The sequence below is a fragment of the Chionomys nivalis genome, chromosome 6 (assembly GCF_950005125.1).
Source record: "Chionomys nivalis chromosome 6, mChiNiv1.1, whole genome shotgun sequence".
NCBI classification, from domain to species: Eukaryota; Metazoa; Chordata; class Mammalia; order Rodentia; family Cricetidae; genus Chionomys; species Chionomys nivalis.
Genome location: NC_080091.1, coordinates 84758351 through 84779269, shown reverse-complemented (window position 1 = coordinate 84779269; position 20919 = coordinate 84758351). Strand labels below are relative to the sequence as shown.

At 38.7% G+C, this 20919-nt stretch overlaps 1 protein-coding gene across 1 annotated transcript in view; it reads left to right on the top strand.

Moving 5' to 3' along the window:
• Positions 1 to 6549: 6549 nt before the first annotated feature.
• The window catches only part of Uba6 (ubiquitin like modifier activating enzyme 6), a 69044-nt gene continuing 54674 nt past the window's right edge, over positions 6550 to 20919 (top strand). The window contains exons 1-6 of the mRNA XM_057771473.1: positions 6550 to 6643; positions 8680 to 8742; positions 12793 to 12887; positions 13504 to 13532; positions 17125 to 17219; positions 17943 to 18054. Of these exons, the coding sequence (XP_057627456.1) occupies positions 6573 to 6643; positions 8680 to 8742; positions 12793 to 12887; positions 13504 to 13532; positions 17125 to 17219; positions 17943 to 18054 (465 nt within the window). The 5' untranslated portion in view covers positions 6550 to 6572. The remainder of the gene's footprint in view (positions 6644 to 8679; positions 8743 to 12792; positions 12888 to 13503; positions 13533 to 17124; positions 17220 to 17942; positions 18055 to 20919) is intronic.

Sequence of the window (20919 nt, the reverse complement as noted above, 5' to 3'; positions counted from 1 at the left end):
TCTCACACTCTGGAGACCAATAACTAAAGAAATCAGGGTTCTGGCATGGCTGGGCTCTTTTGAAGGCTCAGTTCCTGGTTTTCAATGGTCATCTCACATTGTATCTTTAATAAAGCAGACACAGTAACTTCTTTCCTTATGAGAGCACAGGAACAAACCCATCATTAGGATCCTTTCAGAACCTCATCTAAATCTACTTGGTACCCAAATGCTATCTTATCCCAAACTATTGGGGATTCTGGGCTGAGAAAGTCAACAAGACGGTCAGATGTGACCTTTCTGAAAATAACTGTATGTCTCTCTCTGTCTGTGGTATTATAACAACGCTTTTCACATATAGGATAGCTACATTGCTGTTGTTGATTTTAGTTTATGGATCAGAGCTTCCTGATGTTAGGGTTACCAACTTTTAAAAGCCTCACTCTGATGTTCTAGTAGAGGCTGCCAAAGCAAAGGAAGTGTGTTTTCCCTGAGTAACGCTGAAAACAGAGCTGAGGCCTGGGCCTGCTTGGACCACAAGTGTGTTATACCAGGAGGGCATTTGTTCATTGTGTGCAGAAGTGAAGAGACAGAAAGGGGAGTATTTTAAATTATGTACTTATCAAAACAACAACAACATAGCTCTCCCCTCAAAGAGAATAACAGGAACTTTATTCTGGAGTCAAATATGCTTTAAAATATCTCACGTGGTAACAGTTTTGGTAAAATTTTTATACTTATAGAACAAAAAAGTCATAAATGAAAGAACACACTTTAAAAGTATACCTGTGGGATCATCAAGGAGTTGAGTCACAGCAAAGCAGAGACGTCTCTGCTGTGAGCCTCAGATGCTATCTGGTCTTTTGCCCTTTGTCTTAGTTGAAGCTAGGAGTTCATTAGTGCATTCCAAAACGTTTCATCAGATTGTTACAAGAATGTTAGGTGAAGCACAGAGCTAAACAGCTAGTAAGAGGGATCAAGCTAGGCCAAGCTAATTTGGATCTAAACCTCAACTCTTAACTCTCCGCATTCACACAAATTCTAACTAGTCAATCGGTGAGTCTTATTTTCTGGGAACTTTAGTTGACACATACCTCATAAGATTATGAAGAGGTCACAGTGGATTCAAAGCCTGGGGAAAATGATAAATAGATACACAAGCCAGCAAACAAACAAGAACAGGGAATAAAAAGAGAAGTATCAGCTGTGCGTTCCCTCCTTTGTCATATGTAGTTTCTAGTTGTCTTCAACTTAAATCACCAGTTGTCTGTTTAGATGCCTTTTAAAATGATAGTGTATGTACGTATGTGTGCGTGTGTGTCTGTGTACTTTCTCTGTGTAGTTTACATCACTCTTGCTCAATATTCATTATTCTTTCCCTAGAATGTACAAAACACCTTGTGTATTGCACAGTTATGATATAGCCTATGTGAGTTACAACAGACGCATTAAACCAGTGCAAGTAAAAAAGGAAATTTGTCAAGAAGAAAACTAAAATTGGAAAGAAGTGTCACTATTCAGGCAAGATTCAAGACAAAATTCAAAGAATGAAGCCAAAGATCAGAGCCAGAGCAACAGAACTACACACACATCACGATAGAAACCAAAGGCTGTTGAAGATCAGTAAAGACCAGAATTCAGTAAAGAAGGTCCCATGTAGACACAAGAGATAGTCAAACTATGAAACAGAATAAGCAGGTTAGAGAGCATAAAATATGATCCAGTCCTATAGTCCCACAAATATAACCAGGGAACACTGTTAAGCATGCAAATTCTTAGTGTCATGCTTAAGAAGAAATGCTAGGCTGGGGTCCAACAATGTACTTTTAACAAGGAGGTAAAGAGGCTTGTTAGTATTTGATGGCCTCTGAGCTGAAGGATCAGGCTCTCAAACCAAGCAGAAAAGAAGCTGAAGATAAAAAACATGACCTGGAGATTCTTTGAGTCAAGGGGGCGGGGGTGGGGGTGGGGAAAGGCATATGATGAATCAGCATTGAAGAGAACAGGAAGCCGGGCGATGGTGGCGCACGCCTTTAATCCCAGCACTCGGGAGGCAGAGGCAGGCTGATCTCTGTGAGTTCGAGACCAGCTTGGTCTACAAGAGCTATTTCCAAGACAGGCTCCAAAGCCACAGAGAAACCCTGTCTCGAAAAACCAAAAAAAAAAAAAAAAGAACAGGAAGTAGAATCGGGTCGGGCAGTTTCAGGACAGGGACCTCAATTCTTATTCTTGGCTGGAAATGTACTTGAGTCTCTTCAGGTTCAGCTGATTGTTCCTAATCTCATGTCCTATTATCTTTCTTCTCCTTCTGTACAACTCAAGTGAGTGCCACTGCATGGAAAAGACACGTGACACATGACCAAAATTGAGAGGTGCCTGGAAACTGATTGACGGACTGCCCCTCCTCATAGCCTCTCCCCAGTTTCTGCCCTAGGTCCTATTAAAGCCCCAGTCTAGCAGCTTGATCGGACCCAATCCCCAAGACACAGGAGCTCTGCTTTGTCGTTTCTCTTGAGGTCCCATTTATAATTGTATCTTTTTTCTAAACTCATTTTCATGCTGTCTGTAAAATTTACTCTTCTAGTTTAGAGTAACTCTGGTGATCATTGGTTCCTTTTGTTTTTCAGCAGCTAACTCTGTGAGCTACAACTGCCCATGGCAAGGAAGCCTCCATTGCTCTCAGAGACAACCACATTTCCTATACGAGCTTAGACTATAATTTGGTCTACTGGTGAATAATGATTGTGGCTAAAATCTGAATCTCGCAAATAGATTTCTGAATGTTGATTCATAAGGGTGCTCGACTTTCTCCCATTCCCAGTCAGAAAAGATCCAGATGAATTTATAGCATATTACCTAGAAAAGTATGAGAGAATTTGAAGTACTATTTGGGAATTTTTAGGTTTTTCATCTGTTTTCTGTTCTTATTAGTCAAAGGTTAAATATAGGAGAACAATTGCTATGTTTTCTTTACAGTCACTGTTGCCTATATAATTAAGTAATTAAAATGTCCTGGGGGAGGGGGGCTGAAGAAATGGTTCAGTGGTTGAGAGCATTTATCATTTTTCTAGAAGACCTGGGTTTAGTTTCCAGCACCTACACAGTGACTCACAAACATCTGTAATTTTGGTTCCAAGTATGATACACCAGAAACACATGTAGTATACGCACATATAGACAGACAAAATACACACAAAAAATAAAACAATTTTTTAAAAACGGTTCTCAAAAATTACATTTCAATTGCAAACTTATGATAATTTCTCTTCTCTTATCCTATAAGCAATATTTTTTTAAAAAAAATAAATATCTTTAATTTGCCATAGTCTGTATAGGCTGCTACATAAACCTCTAAGCTATACTAACAAAGAACCCAACATTCATTATTCACACTTTTTCAAGACTACAAAGGTCCCACAGACTTAATATCTAGTACAAGGTTCTGAAAGGAGTGTCGCTTGCTATGGCCTTATAAGGCCTGAAGGATGACAGGAATCTCTAAACTTTCAGTTCTGGAAACAGCAATCTTCAAATTCCATCACAGTGGAGACTTGGTTTCAACATCTGCATCTGGATGACATAAACTCTGTCTGCAGCATACGTATTCCAATTCACAGTCTATGTAAGTGAATAACCATTAAGATTTTAATAAACTTATTTCCTTCACAAAAAAATCACCTCTTGGCTTTTTAAATAATTAGCTTCCATACCATTCAAATTTTAGGACAACACCCTTGGGCAAATATCTTGCTCAAAATTCAGAAGGTTATGTGCTACTGTGCTGACTTGACCTCAGTAATTAATTTTTAGCCATGAAATTTGTGGTCCAGTCTCTGAGATGTAGGCATAATATACCAAAAGAACAGCAGACTAGAAAGAATACTGGGTTCTGGTGCTGGCTGTATGAATAAAATGATATTAATTTATTTGTGCCATTTAATCTCAAATTAATTACGACCATATAACAACATGCTCTTTAATTCCTTACCGCTGTACGCCAACTTGTTCCTTATTGTTGGCTATTACCTGGGGGCCACACTTAAGTCCTACCTGTCACATGGCAACCTTCCCCCTTCAAAGCAAACAATGAAGAAGTCTCTCTTATGCTGAATATCCTTCATATGCTGTTTTTTTCTCTCTAGGAAAAGCCCAGTCTGTTTCAAGAAGAGAATATATGCACACACCAGAATGTAATAAATATTTTAAAAAGAAGAAAATTAAAAGTTTCACTTGTTTTCCCTGTGGTCAAAATTTCTCTTTTGTTTATATCTCCACATAGTTGAAGTTATTTAGGCTTGGGAGCAACTGTCATTTTCTCAAAAAGATAATCCAGGACATCTCTAGCTAAAATTGTCATCTCCCCAAAGCCTCTCAATCCCTGTGTCAGCTTTTACATTCTTCATTTTAAAACTTTCTGAACTTGATTTTCTAATTAATTTGTATTTTTCTGCTTCCCAGATTCTTCATTGTTGTGATGAAACACCATAACCAAAAAGCAGCTTGAAGAAGACGGTTTAGTTAGGTTACAACAGCGCTTCTCAACCTGAGGGTCTCAACCCCTTTAGGGGCCAAATATCACATAGCCTGCATATAAGACAGTAGCAAACTTACAGTTATGAAGTAGCAATGAAATAATTTTATGGTTGGTGGTCACCACAACATGAAGAACTGTATTAAAGGGTTGCAGTTTTAGGAACGTTAAGAACCACTGGCTTGACTTAAAGGTTATTGTCCATTTCCAAGAAAGGCAACATAGGAACTTCGAGACAGGAACTAAAGTAAAGTCCACAGAGGGATGCTGCTAACTGCTTTACTTCTTCTGGCTTGCTCAGCTTTCTTACACAGCCCTAGCCCACCAAAGGATGATAGTGCCCACAGTTGATGGGCACTCTCACATCTTTTTATTTTTTTTTTTATTGCTTTGTCTACCTATCTTTTCCTCTGATTGGTGTAGTTGGGGCTGGTGCCTGTGATGATCAATCTTCCAGGTGCCAGTGGATCCAAGGCTTAGATGGTTGCTCCTTGTGGTGCAGTTAGGGCCATAGTTCCAGTCACCCCAGAAGTCACTCGGTGTTCTAGGAGGTCATTCAGTGCTCCCTGGAGTTACTTTGCAATCCAGAGGGTCATTTAGGCCTGTTCCCATGGAGGTTGCTGTCTCAGCCTGTTTTCGTGGAGGCCCCCAGCTAGAGCCAGTTCCTGCAGAGGTCTCCCACTTGAGTCTGCTCTCTAGGCAGTCACTCCCTTATACCTGCTCCTGTGGAGGTCGCTGACTCAGGCCTGCTTCCTTGCAGGTCATTGACTCTGGCCTGGTCCTGTGCAAGTCTCTGGCTAGGGCCTGCTCGCTCTGCGGTCAGTCCCTTGTACCTGCTCCCTTTCTATCTGAGCCAAAATACTTACAAACACACCATGAGATTGATGAAATCAGGAAATGCTATGGCCTGATCATCATCTAGCCATTGGACCCTACTGTCTAATAGATATTCAATATTTAAGAAAATAAATGGGAGGGAAATGAAAACTAGCAACATGTATACACATCTCCAAAAACTATAATAATAAAAGGACAGGAAATATTTCGTGCTAGAGCAGAACTCTGAAAAAATAAGCCACAACCCAAATTTATTGGAATGTTAATGTAAAAAAGGTCAATTGCATTAAAAAAAAAAAAACCCTTTTCTACAGAGAAAACCAGCAGGATGTAACAGATAGTCAACACAGGCTTCGATGTTTGAGATGTTCAATTTTAGAAATAGCATAGGTGGACACACAGGATAATGTAGGCTTGCCAAGACTACCATATATTTCCAAATATAAGACAATTTTGAACTAAAATCATACTTTACAGAACAATGTATTACATCTATAGTCAAAGTAAATGTCATTTTTTAAAAAAAAAAACGGGCTGATGTTTCTTCAAATACAGAGCTATTTAGAAAGATTCCTAATTATATTGTGTCCACACAACTGTTTTCTAAAAATGGCAAAAAATGAGTCAACGAAATGAGAATTAGATGAGAAACCTTGGCCACTAGCGCTGATGATCGTGGTTATTGGCTGTATGGCTATAACCAAATCATTAACTGGAAGTTCCTTTTTTTCCTCCCATAAAATGAAAGTGGAAAATTTTACAGCTCTGAAAAGAAACTGGATTACAGACATCTACGTCTGACACGTACTAGATGAGCAAAACTATTTAAATGGAATGTTTAAGTGGCATCCAGGCCGGGCTTTGGGAAAATGATGTTCTCTAGGTGCTCGACTACCCAAGGATCTGCAAAGGCGACTCCATCACCAGGCGAGCCTCCGGCCCCTCCCGGCTTCGCTCCCCGCCGGAGGTGACGTGGACTTCAGTGTTTGGGTTCCGCGTTTGTCCCTCAGCGCGGTCTCCTCCACTTAGCCACGCCCCCCACTTGCGAGGAAGCTCGCCCGGGGGGGCCCCACCCCAACCGGAAGTCAGGTGTCCGCGGGCTGCCGGGAACCACCCTCCTGGGCGCACTTCCCCAGCCCCGCCTCTGGTGACGTAGCCGCCCGCCCCTTGACCCTGGCGGCCCCGCCCCCTCGCCTGCCTTCCCCGGCTGCAACTGCAGAAGGCGATGAAGAGGTCGGAGCCGTTGGCTGCTCTCCGCCGGGAAGAGGCGTCCTGCTCCTCCTGGGGAGCTTGCAGGTGAGAGGCCTGGCCCGGGCGGGCTGGGCGGGCTAGGCGGGAAGGAGCGGAGGAAGGCGGGCGCGGGCTCTCGTCCGGCGCCCGGGCGGCTCGGTGCGCGCGGAGGCCACGGGGCCGCGGGGAGCCCCGGGGAGCGAGCGAGCGGGCGAGCCAGCGGGCGGTGGGTGTGGCGGCGTGGGCGCGAGCCTCGCAGCTCGCCTTCGCCGGGGAGGCTGGGTCTTCCCGAGTCTTGCCGGTTCCCGGTAGGGTTGAGCATCCTCCCCACAGGTCACTGCTCCGGTTGGGCCTGATCAGGAGTGGGTTGGGGCCTCTGTGGCTTGGCATCGTTAAGAGGCAAACTGCAGCGCCACTGTGCCCCATCCTGCAACCGTGCGACTTAGAAAACTGTTACTTCGAGGGAACAAGTCTGTATGAACCAGTTGCAATTTTGGACACCCCAAAAAACCCCTGTTGACTACGGGGGTGCTTGGGCACGGGGAGGAGCCCAAGGCTTCCATGATTATTTCCCACTTAGGGTCTTGGGAGTTTTTCTCTCCCAGCCTGCAAAATTATGGGGGTGGGGTCCTGGTATACTCTCACCATGTTTGGGTTATTTATCAGTCATCTTAGAATTAATAAAGCCCCACTTGTATTCTAGAATACAGTATAGCAAGTGTAGAGGTGACGAGTTTATTATTTTCAGTTAATGTAGGCCTAACATTTTACATTGTATATTGAAAAGGATGCTTCAGGTACTGGATTTAAGTAATCGTATTGTCTACCCAGGCGAATGCTGCTAAAATCGACTTGAGAAATATTATTAAATACAAATAAGCACCCCTTAGTTGGAGCATTTTTTATGGTCTCATATATAATCATTATTTTATTATCATCATTATTATTGTTGTTAATTATTACTGGTTTTGTGACTAGTTGCAAGCCTTCTAGTTAGCCAAGGATGGCTTAGAACCCCTGCTTTTCTTCCCTCCTCCACTGGAGTTCTGAAATTAAAAGTGTGTGCAATCAGGCATGGCTGTTTTTGAGCATATCCTTTATTTATTTATTTATTTTTTTTTTCTTGACAGGGTTTCTCAGTGTCGCAGTAGAGCTTGTCCTGGAACTCACCCTGTAGACCAGGCTGGTCTCGAACTCACAGAGATCCCCTGCCTCTGCCCCCCACCCTGCCTCTGCACCCCAGTGCTGGGATTAAAGTTGTGTGTCACCACCACCTGGCTGAATGTTTCTTTTTTTTTTTTTTTTTGCTTTTTCGAGACAGGGTTTCTCTGTGGTTTTGGAGCCTGTCCTGGAACTAGCTCTTGTAGACCAGGCTGGTCTCGAACTCACAGAGATCCGCCTGCCTCTGTCTCCCAAGTGCTGAATGCATTCTTTTTTTTTTTTTTTTTTTTTTTTGGTTTTTCGAGACAGGGTTTCTCTGTGGTTTTGGAGCCTGTCCTGGAACTAGCTCTTGTAGACCAGGCTGGTCTCGAACTCACAGAGATCCGCCTGCCTCTGCCTCCCGAGTGCTGAATGTATTCTTGAACCAGTCAGTGACACAGAACTTTTTGGAAAGTTAGTGGCAGACATAGCCATTCAGTGGCAGAGCAGGGTGTACATATACTCGTTCTCATTTTTACTCAGAAATTTAATCCACCAAACTAATTTTGGCCAAAATAAAACAGTAAGTGAAAGAAGTAGAAACAAGATGATAGGAGACTACAAATAGTGTGTGTGTGTACACTTTTATTGCCAAAATAGTATGTTGTATGAGTATGCTGTTTTTATTAGCTAGCTGATATCTTAAGAGTGCAGGTACTGTCTGGTTGCTCTAAGACCTCAACATTAAAACTACACAGACCAGCAATTATTGAAATTAACTTCAAAACATTTTAAAAATCTAAGGAAGGTAACACGTAACACAACATACATTTTATGTATAACAACCTTTAGTAACTTGTGAATCTCGTCTTATGCATAAGTGAATTTCACATTATAGAGTATTAATATTCAAAAGCCATATATGATCTTTAAAAGTTTGGGTTTGTTTTTTCTCTCCCTAGTGCAAGTAAAAATTTACCTACCATGTCTACAGAATCTGTGGAAATCGATGATGGATTATACAGGTAAGAACCTTAGAGCCCGAAAACCACCTTTTCTGATCATTACCCCAGAATCACATAGTCTGTTTGGAGACTATGCCTGTGCAGAATTTTGTATGGATATCCTACAGGTTCCTCTCAAGTAAAATGGGGATTTTTGTGGAGTTTTCTCATGTTATATGTAGTATGAAAGTTTTAATGTTATGTAAATAAACCCCTGGTTCTTTTGACTTAAATAATAGAACTAAGAAGAATTTTATTGTCCAATATGAACCTAAGTGTCCTGAGTTTAAACAAGAGGCTTTCCGATGTTCTTGATCATGTAGGAGTTACTTGAGTTGTATAGTCAAATTTTAGAGGATGATTATTTTAGTGTTTTCTCAAGAAAATACACTCTATAGGAAATGGAGAAATCTGTGACTGAGTTACAGTCTTGATGGAGAGGGAATGGAATGAGGGTTGTTTTTTTAGCGACCTATGGCGTGACTAGGAGAGTTCCACACATTTGTGTACCTAAAGATCCCTAGTTGGCGGTACTTCAGGGGGAAATGTAGAAATTTTTTTGTCAGCGTTTTTTAAAATTGTTGCTGCCTTTTAATCCACTGCTGTCCAACTGCACCACTCAGAGAGGTTAGGCTGCCAGAGCCACCACCTGAGGGAATTCCTTCCCCTCAGGCACCAACTGTTTTCAAAGGCAGGAAAGGAATTTAACTAAATCTCTGTCCCTCTAAAGAACTCTAGATTCAAAGGTTAAAGTTGAAGTCCGTTCCTCTGAGAGGTTGAATAGCAAGTTGCTCACCTCCTCTCCTTCTGTCTCTCCAGAAGCCCTCCTGCTTCTCCTCGCCCCCCTCCTTCCTTAAAAATTCTTGATCTGGCTCCTTCTTTCCTAAGTTTGTGGTATACCGTAGTGCAGTTAGCTTTCCTTATATTTCTTGTTTGGAAATTGTTCACATGTGAGTTTAGTATTCCTGGAAAAAAAATTGACCATTCATACCTTTTTCTACCCTCCTTTCCACATTCTGTTTTAAAAATTCCAATTTCACATATATTCAGCTAAAGAAACACCACGACTTTCTCAGGCTGTATCTGTTTTCATGTTAGGAAGGTCTGGTGCTTACCTTCAGGTCATTAGTTCCATCCAAACTGTTCTTATCTTAGGTTTATATTTCTATCCTCTGGAGGGTTTTAGTTATATTTTTCTGCTTCTTGAGCATGTGGGTCATATTTATATTTGACAGGATATCTCTCTCCTTCAGCTCTAGCATCTGTTATTCCTGAAGGTACACCTGTTGTTATGTCTAGTTCAGTATGGGTTGTATTGCCCTACTTTTTGTATACTGGTAACTTTTTTATGGATGTCTTTGTGGATTTTATAGTTTTGGATGCTAAATAATGTTAAGTTCCTAAAATATTCTTTAGCTTTATTTAGGAACACAGTTAAATTACTAAAAAACAGTATGTTCCTTTCCTCGCTTGCTTTTCAGCTTATGACCAAAGGAGTCTTCATTAAATTCAGAGCAAAATTTTCTTCACTGTTTATGTAATATTCTTAATACTGTATCTAATGCCCTTTGTATTGCGAAGTATTTTTGTGCTTAAGCAAAACACAAAGTTTCGTGAGCTCTATTTTACTAGTAGTGTTTGCTCCCCTTTTCCCTTGAGGTGATTTTTCCAGCTTTAGATTTTTCCTTATGCGTTTGGTAATCTGTACTCAATTTAAGTTAGAGAACCTTTTGCCAATTTCTGATCCCTCTAGTTTAAAATCCTAACTTTCACTTATTTCATGAAATTGTTTTTTAATATTTATGTATATATTTCCATGTGTGTATGCACTCGTGCCGTGGCATGTGTGTGCCGGTCAGAGGACAAATTGTTGGAGATAGTTAGGTTTCTTCTACCTTGTGAGTCTCAGGGGTTGAACTCAGGTCAGCAGGCTGGGTTACAGGTGCCTTTACCTGTACCATCCTGCTGAACCATCCTCTGACCAAACTCTGGATTCTTAAGTTTATAGCTCTTCAGTTTAGGGAGACCACCAGATTCCAGGTGCATTTCCCTCTCTCTGCTGCAACCTAGAAATTCTTCAGGTTACATCTAAAATAAGGCCATGATGTGATGGTGCTCTCTTTTAATCCTAGTGCTCAGGACGTAGAGGCCGGAGACTATCAGTTTAAGGCCAGCCAGCTCTGTAGAGCTATGTAGTGAGAGCTACATAATGAGACCCTGTTTCAAAATTAAATAAATAAATAAATAAACAAATAAATAAATTGAAGCTTGCTTTGTTTTCTATCAAAAATTACTCTTAAGTTATTTTTTAGTGTTTGAATTGTTTTGTTTATATTTATTAGTTCCAGTTATTTAAAACAGGAGAGTAAATCTGATTCCTATTATTTACCATTGGCCCAGAAAAGAGTCTCCGGTAACCAAAGCTGCCCATGAACTTAGGTAGCTGAGTGAATTCCTGGTCTGCCTCAGGCGCTGGAACAGGCATGCAGCACCTGGCCCGGTTTACACAGTGCTGAGGTTGAACGCAGAGCATTGTGTGCTAGACAGTCATGAGCTGCGCATCTGTATGCTTTTTCTATCTTAATGAACCTTTGAATTAATTCTTTAGAATTTAATTTGAATGAATCTCACTTTGAAATCACTCCATTTCTAACTTAAATACAAATAATCTTCTGTATTGCTGATTTCCCATAGATTCTGGTACTTCTGTGTATTATCTTACACAATTATTTGATTATCTCACAGTGCATGTCATAGACATTTTGCTGAGTATTTTACATTTTTACCTTTTTACTATATGACCCTTAATAGTACCATTGACCATTTACATTAATCAAGATGAATAAATCTCATAAATGTGGCTAGTGAGACGGCTCAGTTGTTGAGAGCACATACTGCTCTTGGAGAAAGCTTGAAATCAGTTCCTAGCATCTGTACCAGGCAGCTCATGAACATCCTGTAACTCCAATTCCTGGGTGTCTGATACACCCTTCTGACCCCTGTGGGCACCCTTACACACAGACCCCACCTATACATATAAATAAATCATGTTTGTATCAGAGGGAAATGTCAACGGGCCCCAACCCTAGACAAATAACTATCTATAGGCAGCTAAGGAATGCCTAGAGTGGGAGAAAACAATCTTACCCAGGAGGAGCCCCAGTTGGTTATCTAAGACCAGTGGTCAGCCCTGAAAGTGTGTACGTATGAGTAACAGTATATGCAGGCTGAGCAGATTGTGTTCATAAGTTTAGGAATATATATTCATATGCAAGCTTGTTTTTAGGATGCATAACTTAACAAGATCCCAAGTGTGTTTTCCCAGGTTGTCAATGCAAAATAATACTCAAGAATTGCCTGGCCAGTTCCCCCAGTTCTCTCTCTCGCTCTCTTTCTTCGTGTGTGTGTGTGTGTGTGCATGTGTGTGTATGTATGTGTTCAATTTGTATTGCCGTGAATAAGTAGGCTTTATAACCTTATGGATGTGTAAATCTTAATTGTCAAATGTACATCCTTTAGTTCCATCCTCCACAAGCCTTGTATTTAGTCCTTTTGTGACTTTTAAGTTTTTTCTTTTTTTTGAAGTTTTTTTTCATTTATTTTGCAATCTGACCACAGTTTCCCCTCAGTTTTTTTTGTTTTACATACCAACTACAGTTTCCCCTCCCGCCTCTCCTCCTGTTCCTTCCCCTACCTACCTTCTACCTGCTCCCCCTCCATCCACTCCTCTTCTGTCTCCATTCAGAAAAGGACAGGCCTCCCATGTGTGTCAACAAAGCATGGCACATCAAGTTAGATGGGACTAAGCTAAGAGAACTGAATCTTCCCTCTAAGATCCTGTTTGTAGTCAATTTTAAAACAAAGATAACAGAATCAGATGCCTGTAGTGACCACTGAAATAATGAAATGAGCAGACAGGATGGAATGGAACAATGGCAGGTCCACCTCACAGAATTCCATAAAGAGGAGAGTTCCTGCCTCCTGGAATGTGGATTGTAATGCCAGACTTTAAGACAGATTTTATTTTGATGAAATAATTATTTTGTTTTTCATTGTTTTTTACATATATAGTCGACAGAGATATGTTCTTGGTGACACAGCAATGCAGAAGATGGCCAAGTCCCATGTCTTCTTAAGTGGTATGGGTGGTCTTGGAGTAGAAATTGGTAAGCAGTATTTTTTCCTATAATTCTTGTGGTACTTTTGAATTGCATAACATAAAGACTATAGCTCTTATTTTCATTAGAAGAAATTAGATTCAAAATGTTGATCAGAATTTTTGACAAAATATTTTGTAGCGCAGCTATAGTCTTCCACAGAAAAACAAAAACACCTCTCATGTAGTGATCTTAATAGCTTAGTAGCTATTAATTAAATGATCATTTGTTATGTTCTGTCTAGACAAGGTCTCACTATTTAACCCTGGCTATGTGGAGCTCACTGTGTAGAACATACAGGCCTTGAATTCATGACGACCTATCAGTCTTTGACTCCTTAGTCCTGGGATTAAAGGCGTGTGCCACCATACCTGGCCAAACGATCATTCTTAATTCATTATGGTTGCATAGTATATTTATAAAAACCCTGAGAAGTGAATAGATATCTTTAAATGATATGATTATGCAAAATATATCAATTCATTTTTTTTTTACTCCTGGATTTTCTAATTTTCTTAATCAAGTAAAAAAAATATAGTTAACTCAGAAATGTGATAACGCCTCATGAAGTTGTATTTTGTATTAATTTGCAATGCTAAGTTATTCCCTTTTTTTTCCTTTATAGCAAAGAATCTTGTTCTTGCAGGGATTAAAGTGAGTATACACCTGCAGTATGAAAAGTGGTTTGTTATGAACTGTTTCATTTTTGCTGATTTGAACTGATAATGTACTTTGCCTTATTGTTTCATTTTACATAACAGAATCATTAATGCTGCTATTTTTTAATTTTATTGAAAATTTAAACATAAAAAGTCACTTAACACATTCTTAATTACCTATAATACAGCTTGAGTCACCAACTCCACGTACTTGTGGTTTTCGTATATTTGCTTCTCATTCCCTACCGGCAGCAACTGTTGAATTCTTTAAGAACTTCAGATATTTTATCGCTCTTAAATATTTTAGTATATATCTTTAATATAGCCATAACTTAGTGCCATTTAACACCTTAAAATCTAATAATTTCTTATGACTTAAATTTGTTTTGTATTTCTCTAAAATCATTTACTCCGCAGCATCATTTATTATGTCCAGTTGGCATAGGCAAAATTTTCAGCTTTTTCTTCTGTTAGGCTCTCTCACAAGGCAGCAAAAAGTATTCAAAGGAGCTATAGTTGTCCTGGGAGTGGTCCGTCAAAGAACGCTCATGTTTGGTTGTTGGCAGCTTTCTTTCTTTGTGGGCCGTAGGACTGCAGACCGTAGTTCCTTCCTGGCTATGGAGCAGAGGTCATTCCATTTCTACCATATGGCTGTCTCTGTAGTGCTGCTGACAGTATGACAGCTGGCATCATGAGGGACTAAACGGGAGAGGGACAGCACTTAACACGACAAAGTATATTCATTAGCTCTAAGTTCAGAAGTCCAGCCCATAATCAAGAGAAGGGGTTACTCAGCAGCCTAAATGTCACGAAGTCTGTGTTGTTGGCACTACCCTGAAAGCTAGCTAGCATAAACATAAGATGCCCAGTTGAGAATCAGCTTTGTTTCCTTGCAGTTTATTTTGTTCTAATCAGGAACCACGAGAATCTGTACACTGCAACTTTCTTTCTTTTAATTTGTAGGTTTTCTTTCCCTGATTGTTTTTCACATTAACTCTATTTATTAAAGAAAGCAGTCATTCTGTGACATAAATAGTGGCACATGTCTAATTACAGCACTTTAAAAGCAAGAGGCTTGAAGACCAAGCCTCGTCCTAGTCTACTAGAGAGTTCTGGGCCAGCCAGTGCTCCATGGCGAGACCTATCTCCTACAAAATAGAAACACTGAAAAAGCTATTTATTACATATAATTACAGCTTGTATTTTCTTATAAACTGGTAGTCATATCCAGATTCAAATTGTATTTGTTTAATTTGACAAGACATTTCATAGGAAATACTGTGTTCTGCCAAAAGGTGATATTCTGTTATTCTCTTTGTTATTGTTTTATCTATTACTCGTCATTGTTTATATTCATTAAGAGTTAGCAGTTGTCATTCTTCCTCATTTATTAGCTATAATATTTAGAAAGAAAATTTTATCTTTATTGATTACTTAATCTCACTAAATTGTAGACTGCATGTGAAAAACAGAATAAATATTATACTGCATTCTCTGCTGTTTGCCACCTTCTAAGTCATCATGATCATCCCTCAGCTATGACTAATGAACTTTATCTATATCGATGACGAATTTGTATATTTAAATATACTGATGTTATGGCTTTATTCATTCTACATTCTATTTTTATTAGTACTAAATTGGTTCATCTTTATTAATGGATCTTCTTTAAGTTTCTGAATTCCTTTGATATAACCTCCTTAGTTTCTGTGACTTTAAGTCTTGTTGAGGAATAGAGATAAAACAAATCATCAGGAAGCACTAAAGTGTATTCAAGTTTAAAATTATAAGTTACTGCAAAATTTCTAATTCACTGTAAGAATGATGGATTACTTCTTTCACTTTCTGTTTTTGTATTTTCTCTTATGTAAGATTCATTGTTTTTAATAACAGGTCACTTATTTGTCCTATATTATATTTAACTTCTATGACAGAGTTTCAGAATATCAATTTCAATATCACTCACAAATTATTGAAAATTAATATTTTTTATCCTTTTCTAAAACCCTTTTCTTTTGACTGGTAGCTTTTTAAAAGAAATTTATATTCAATAGCTCTTCCAGTTAATTAATCATGCAAACAACTCAAAAATAGTTTATATTATTTTGGGTTAGAGTCTCAGGTATCACTTTTTAAATTCAATATTACTACTATAGGGTATTTATTTAATTCAAAATTAAGCAAAAAATAAAAATATTTTCAAGTTAGCCTAGTTTTTCTTTATTATCTTCTCCCTTAGATCATTCTCTTTTAATCTTATACTCTTCATTGTATTTAATAATAAGCAAATACATGTATACAGGAATATCCTATTCAAGTTTATATATCTCTCTTTTCCTGTGTCTCTTAAAGTGCCTTGCTTTTTATTACTTAACAGCATGTCCCTAAGATTACTCCATAGTGATGTTTTTCATTGTTTTTATAGTTACTATAAAACTATAAAATGTTTTTTATAGTTATATTGTGTGAGTATGTCACATTATACCAATTTTCCCATGTTTATGTACATGTTGTTCTAGTGTTTTTAATGGTAATACATCTATTTAATAACCTTGGCTGTAAGTGTTTTTGATTTTCCCAAGAACATCGTCTTTGGGACAGTGTTGTATGATTAGTAAAAACCCAGAGACAGATATTGGGGTTCAGGCTGAAAATCAGAAAAGCAAAGCAGCCAGGCCACTAAGAGAGCTCTTGTCTCTATGAAATTTTCAGACTGAAAGAGCCATCCTGCCTCCATGAATCCTCAGATGGAGACCCAGCGCTGTCCCTCCTGCCTTGTATTCATTCCTTTCTAGTGCTGGGATTAAAGGTGTGCACCACCACCGCCCATTCTCTGGCTGTTTAGTGTGGCTGCTGAGATTAAACGTGTGTTCCACCACTGCCTGGCCTATGTGACTGATTAGATTAGTGTGGCTGCTTTGCCCTCTGATCTTCTGGCAAGCTTTATTTATTGAAACACAAATAATATATCACTATAGGATAGATTTCTAAAAATAGGATTGCTCTGTTGAAGGGAAAGTGCACATCATCTTACCAGACGTTGTCCTAAAGTACTATGGCACCTCATAATTCCACCATAATGCGAGAGTGATTGAATCCCATCATCCTCTAACAGAATATGCTGTCAGTTTGTTGAACTTCTCCAGTCTAGTTAATGAGGAAGGTGTTACTCAGCATTTCATTTTCAAGAGCAACAAAATAAGTATATTCCAGCATGTTCCTTGTAAATTAATGAGCTGTGACATGATAAAATTTACTCATTACCTTTATCATCTGGGGTATGGAATATTTTGAAGTGCTTTTATATAAATTTTTTTGAATGTTTTCTTTATGTTGTTTATATAACATGCCACTTTCATAAAATTTAAAGCTTCTCACTGTGTAGCTTCTCCATCAGGTTGTTGGAGTTTCTCAGGTGCATATAATCTGTCTTCTGAATAAAGATGAACTGTTTATCTTTTTCAGTTCTTAAAACACTAAGTTCTCACATATATACTTAGTATTCTCGGTACACTGTAAATAACCTTAGAGGTAGTATGCATCCTGGTTCTATTTTGGACTTAACAGGCATTTTCCTCTCTTTGAAGGCACTGACAGTTCATGATACAAAAAAATGCCAAGCATGGGATCTAGGGACCAATTTCTTTCTGTGTGAAGATGATGTTGTTAATGAGAGAAACAGGTAAAGATATTTTGATACATTGTCATGAGATTATTTTTTTAAAGACTTACATATGGAATGTTTTCTGTATCTAGAATGCCAGCTTAGTCATAGCTGTTTACTTTGTCAAGATGAATTTACCCTGCCTTAGATAAATGCATACTGGCGTATATTTCCTTTGTCATGGTTTTGAAATGAATTTGACATCTTTAAAGGAAGTTTTCTTTTTTTAATTCCTTAGCAAAGTAATGGGTTTATTGTCACATTTTATACACATCTACCTTTATAGTTTGCTTTTATCCCTTGCCCCACACACTGACATTCTCGGCCCTCTTCACCGTCTCTTCATCGATTTAGATTGTCCTTCCTCCTGCTTTCATGACATATATTCCATTTCTTTTTCTGGTGCCTGCCTTGTCCGTGCTTATATACTCTTTATTCCCTCTGATAGTCCCTCCTTCTACTCCTGTGTCTAAAGAAATCTGTAGTATTGCTATCACTGAGACCTGAAGCTTAGAGACCAGAAGTAAAAGGGCATATGTAAAGATTGTGAGGCTTGCTGCAGCGTGTGATGATGTGTCTTAAGATTGTGTAGCTATCTGTAAAAATGAATAAATTGTGTTTATCTATAACTTACTTAGTTTTTGTTAAAATTACATGTGCTGGGGCCCTCTCATGTTCTTCAAGTATCTAATGAAACTGAGTATAATAAATGAAAGGTTGGTAAATGTGTTTATTTTCTAGGGCTGAAGCTGTACTTCGTCATATTGCAGAACTAAATCCATATGTTCATGTCTCATCATCCTCTGCCCCTTTTGATGAAACCACAGACCTCTCCTTCTTAGAAAAATACCAGGTTAGTATTTTGTATTGTTTTATTGATAGAGTCCAAGGAAGTAATATAACTAGTTTAGCCTAATATATTGAAAAGCAGAATTTAAAAAGTCAAGTTAAAATTATATCTATTAAATGTTCTTTTTGAGAAAAAATTCTAATAACTCCTGAATGTAAGCTAGGTATTTGGCAGTAATATGCAGTTGAAATTCATTGTTTTTCTTTTGACAATATGTATTTATTGTTCCTGCTCTATCTTTTTTAAGTTAAAATTTAGTTGATAAACAGTGCTTAATAAACACTACAGAGTTGAAAATAAGTATGAATAAATTATACTATAGAAGAGAGAAATAAGGAAAAGTTTAAGAAATTAAAAGAAAATTCAGTTTAGGTGGAAAGGTTCACTTTATGAGATTAGATTTCTAGAAATAGTACAAGTCAGTGTCAGGCTGGAGAGGTGATTCTTGAGTAAACGGCTAGCTATCCAAGCAAAAGGACTGAGTTCAGATCCTCAACACCCATATTGATCCCCATTGCTTCCTGGCCATTGAACCTAGATAATTGATGAGCTCCAGGGTCTATGAGAGACTGTCTCAGAAAAGCATAGTGGAAAGTGATAGAGGAAGATACTAGATGTCACCTCTGACTTATGTAAACACACTGCACAGAAGAAAGAAAGCGTTAATATCAAAAAGTTTCAGCTGAGAATTCTCCCTTCAATTAAAAATATGGTGGAGCCTGTACTAGATTTTATATAATTCGCACCCTAATATATGACCCTGTAATGTTTCATAAATACCAACAGAAAACATGAGGGTATAACCCATAAACATGATCCATCGGAAATATAAATTTTGACATGCATAAGAAATAAGAAAAAAAAGTAATTCAACTAGATTTACTCTACTCTGGAAGCCTATCCTTCTAAAAGGAAAAGGTTGTTTCAAGATTTTAAAAAAAACAAACTGAAGGATTTATTATTACCAGACCAGGCTTCCAAAAGACACTCAAGATCCAGATCCAGAAGCAAAAGAACCGTAGCTAGCTTTGAGAATACATAAAGTATGAATCCTGTTTGTAAAGATAACACAGAAAAGAATGAAAAGAGCCAAGCTACGAAGACGAAAAAGTCACATTTACAAGTACCCTCACTCAACAGCCAGTAAACTGTTCAACAAAAACCTTACATGACCAAGAGGAAATGGAATGGCATTTTTTTATCCCATGAAGAAAGGCAGACTTAAATGAGCACTATTCAAAACAATGAGAAAAACACAAATTCTTACATTGTATTAATTTTAAGTGTAGTTGGGACTTTATTCCTTAGTTAGATGGCACAAAACTAATCAAAACCAAGAGTCGACAGTATACAGTCTGTGAGAGACTCACTTTAGTGGTAAACACACAGACTAAAAGCAGAAAGTTGGGGAAAAGATATTCCTAGCCTGGACGATAGCGTGAGTAAGAGTGCTTTCTCTGCAAGCATGAGGAACTGAATTCATATCCCTAGCGCTCAGGAAAGCAGGGCATGGCTTTGCCAGCGTTGGGGTAGGAGTAAGACGGGGGTGCTCAGAACTGTCCTAGCTGTCCGAGCCATTGTAGCTGAGCTAGTGAGCTCTGGCTCAGTCAGGGCAATACGGCAGTCCTCTTACTATAGAAAAAGACACTTGAAGACTCTCCTGGCTTTCAGATGTGCATACAGGGTTACACATACACACGCACACCCACGTGCATGGTGATGTAAACCAAAAGTGAGCAGGAGTAGGTATTCTTAAACAGAGTAACTGTAAGATGAAAATAGCCATTTAGTTAAGGGATCAGTTTAGTAATATCTAACAAGTAGGATCCAGTACAGTGTTAGAGGAGGACTTGAACCCTGCAGTTTCATCAGTGGACAGATCATCACACACAGCAAGATGGTTGTGGTGACACATACCTCATTCCTGTTATTTGAGAGGCAAACAAAGAAGGATTGCCCCAAGCTTAAAGAAATGCTAGGTAAAGAGTGAGTACAAGGCCTGCCAGTTGTACATAGTAACGATACCCTTTCTCAGTCACCCCACAGAAAACAGTGCTGAAGTACTATAGATAATGTACTGAGCAGCAGACATTTACAGAACATTTCATCCAACAGAATATACATCCTCAGCACATGAAACGGTCCTTAAATATATTATGTATTAGGACATAAAAACAAATCTCGAGACATTCACAAAATTGCAGTAGTGGAGATGAGGCATGTAGCTTTTTTGCTACATTGTTTACTAATATGGGCGAAACTGAATTTCAGTCCCTGCGTCAGGTAAAACTACATATAAGACATGTCTGAATCCTGCCACTTTGAAGATGGAAGCAGGAGAATCAGAAGCTCATGATTTTTAGCTACACACCAAATTCAAGGCTCCCCTGGACTACATGAGGCCTTGTTTCAAAGGAAAAAGAAATACTGTGTGTTCTTTGACCACTATGTGAAGGAAGGAAGGAAGGAAGGAAGGAAGGAAGGAAGGAAGGAAGGAAGGAAGGAAGGAAGGAAGGAAGGAAGGAAGGAAGAAAAAATAGCAAAATAAACTTCAAAAATTTCATCGCAATTAGAAAGTCATTATTTAAAAATGATAGCATGTCAGCAAGAATCTACATAAAAAAAGAATTTTCATATCATATTGGCAGAAGTACAAATTATACAATTCTGGGAAGAATGATCCTTAAATTAAAAATCTTGTGTTTTAAAATTTTCTCAATGGTTAAGTGCACTTTTGCAGAGAACCTGGGTGTTAAGTCCCAGCAACTACATCGCAGTTCACAACCTTCTCTAACTCAGGGAATCACAGGCCTCTGCTGCCACCAGGCTTGCAAGTGGTGCACAGGCATGCATGCAAAAATAAAAACA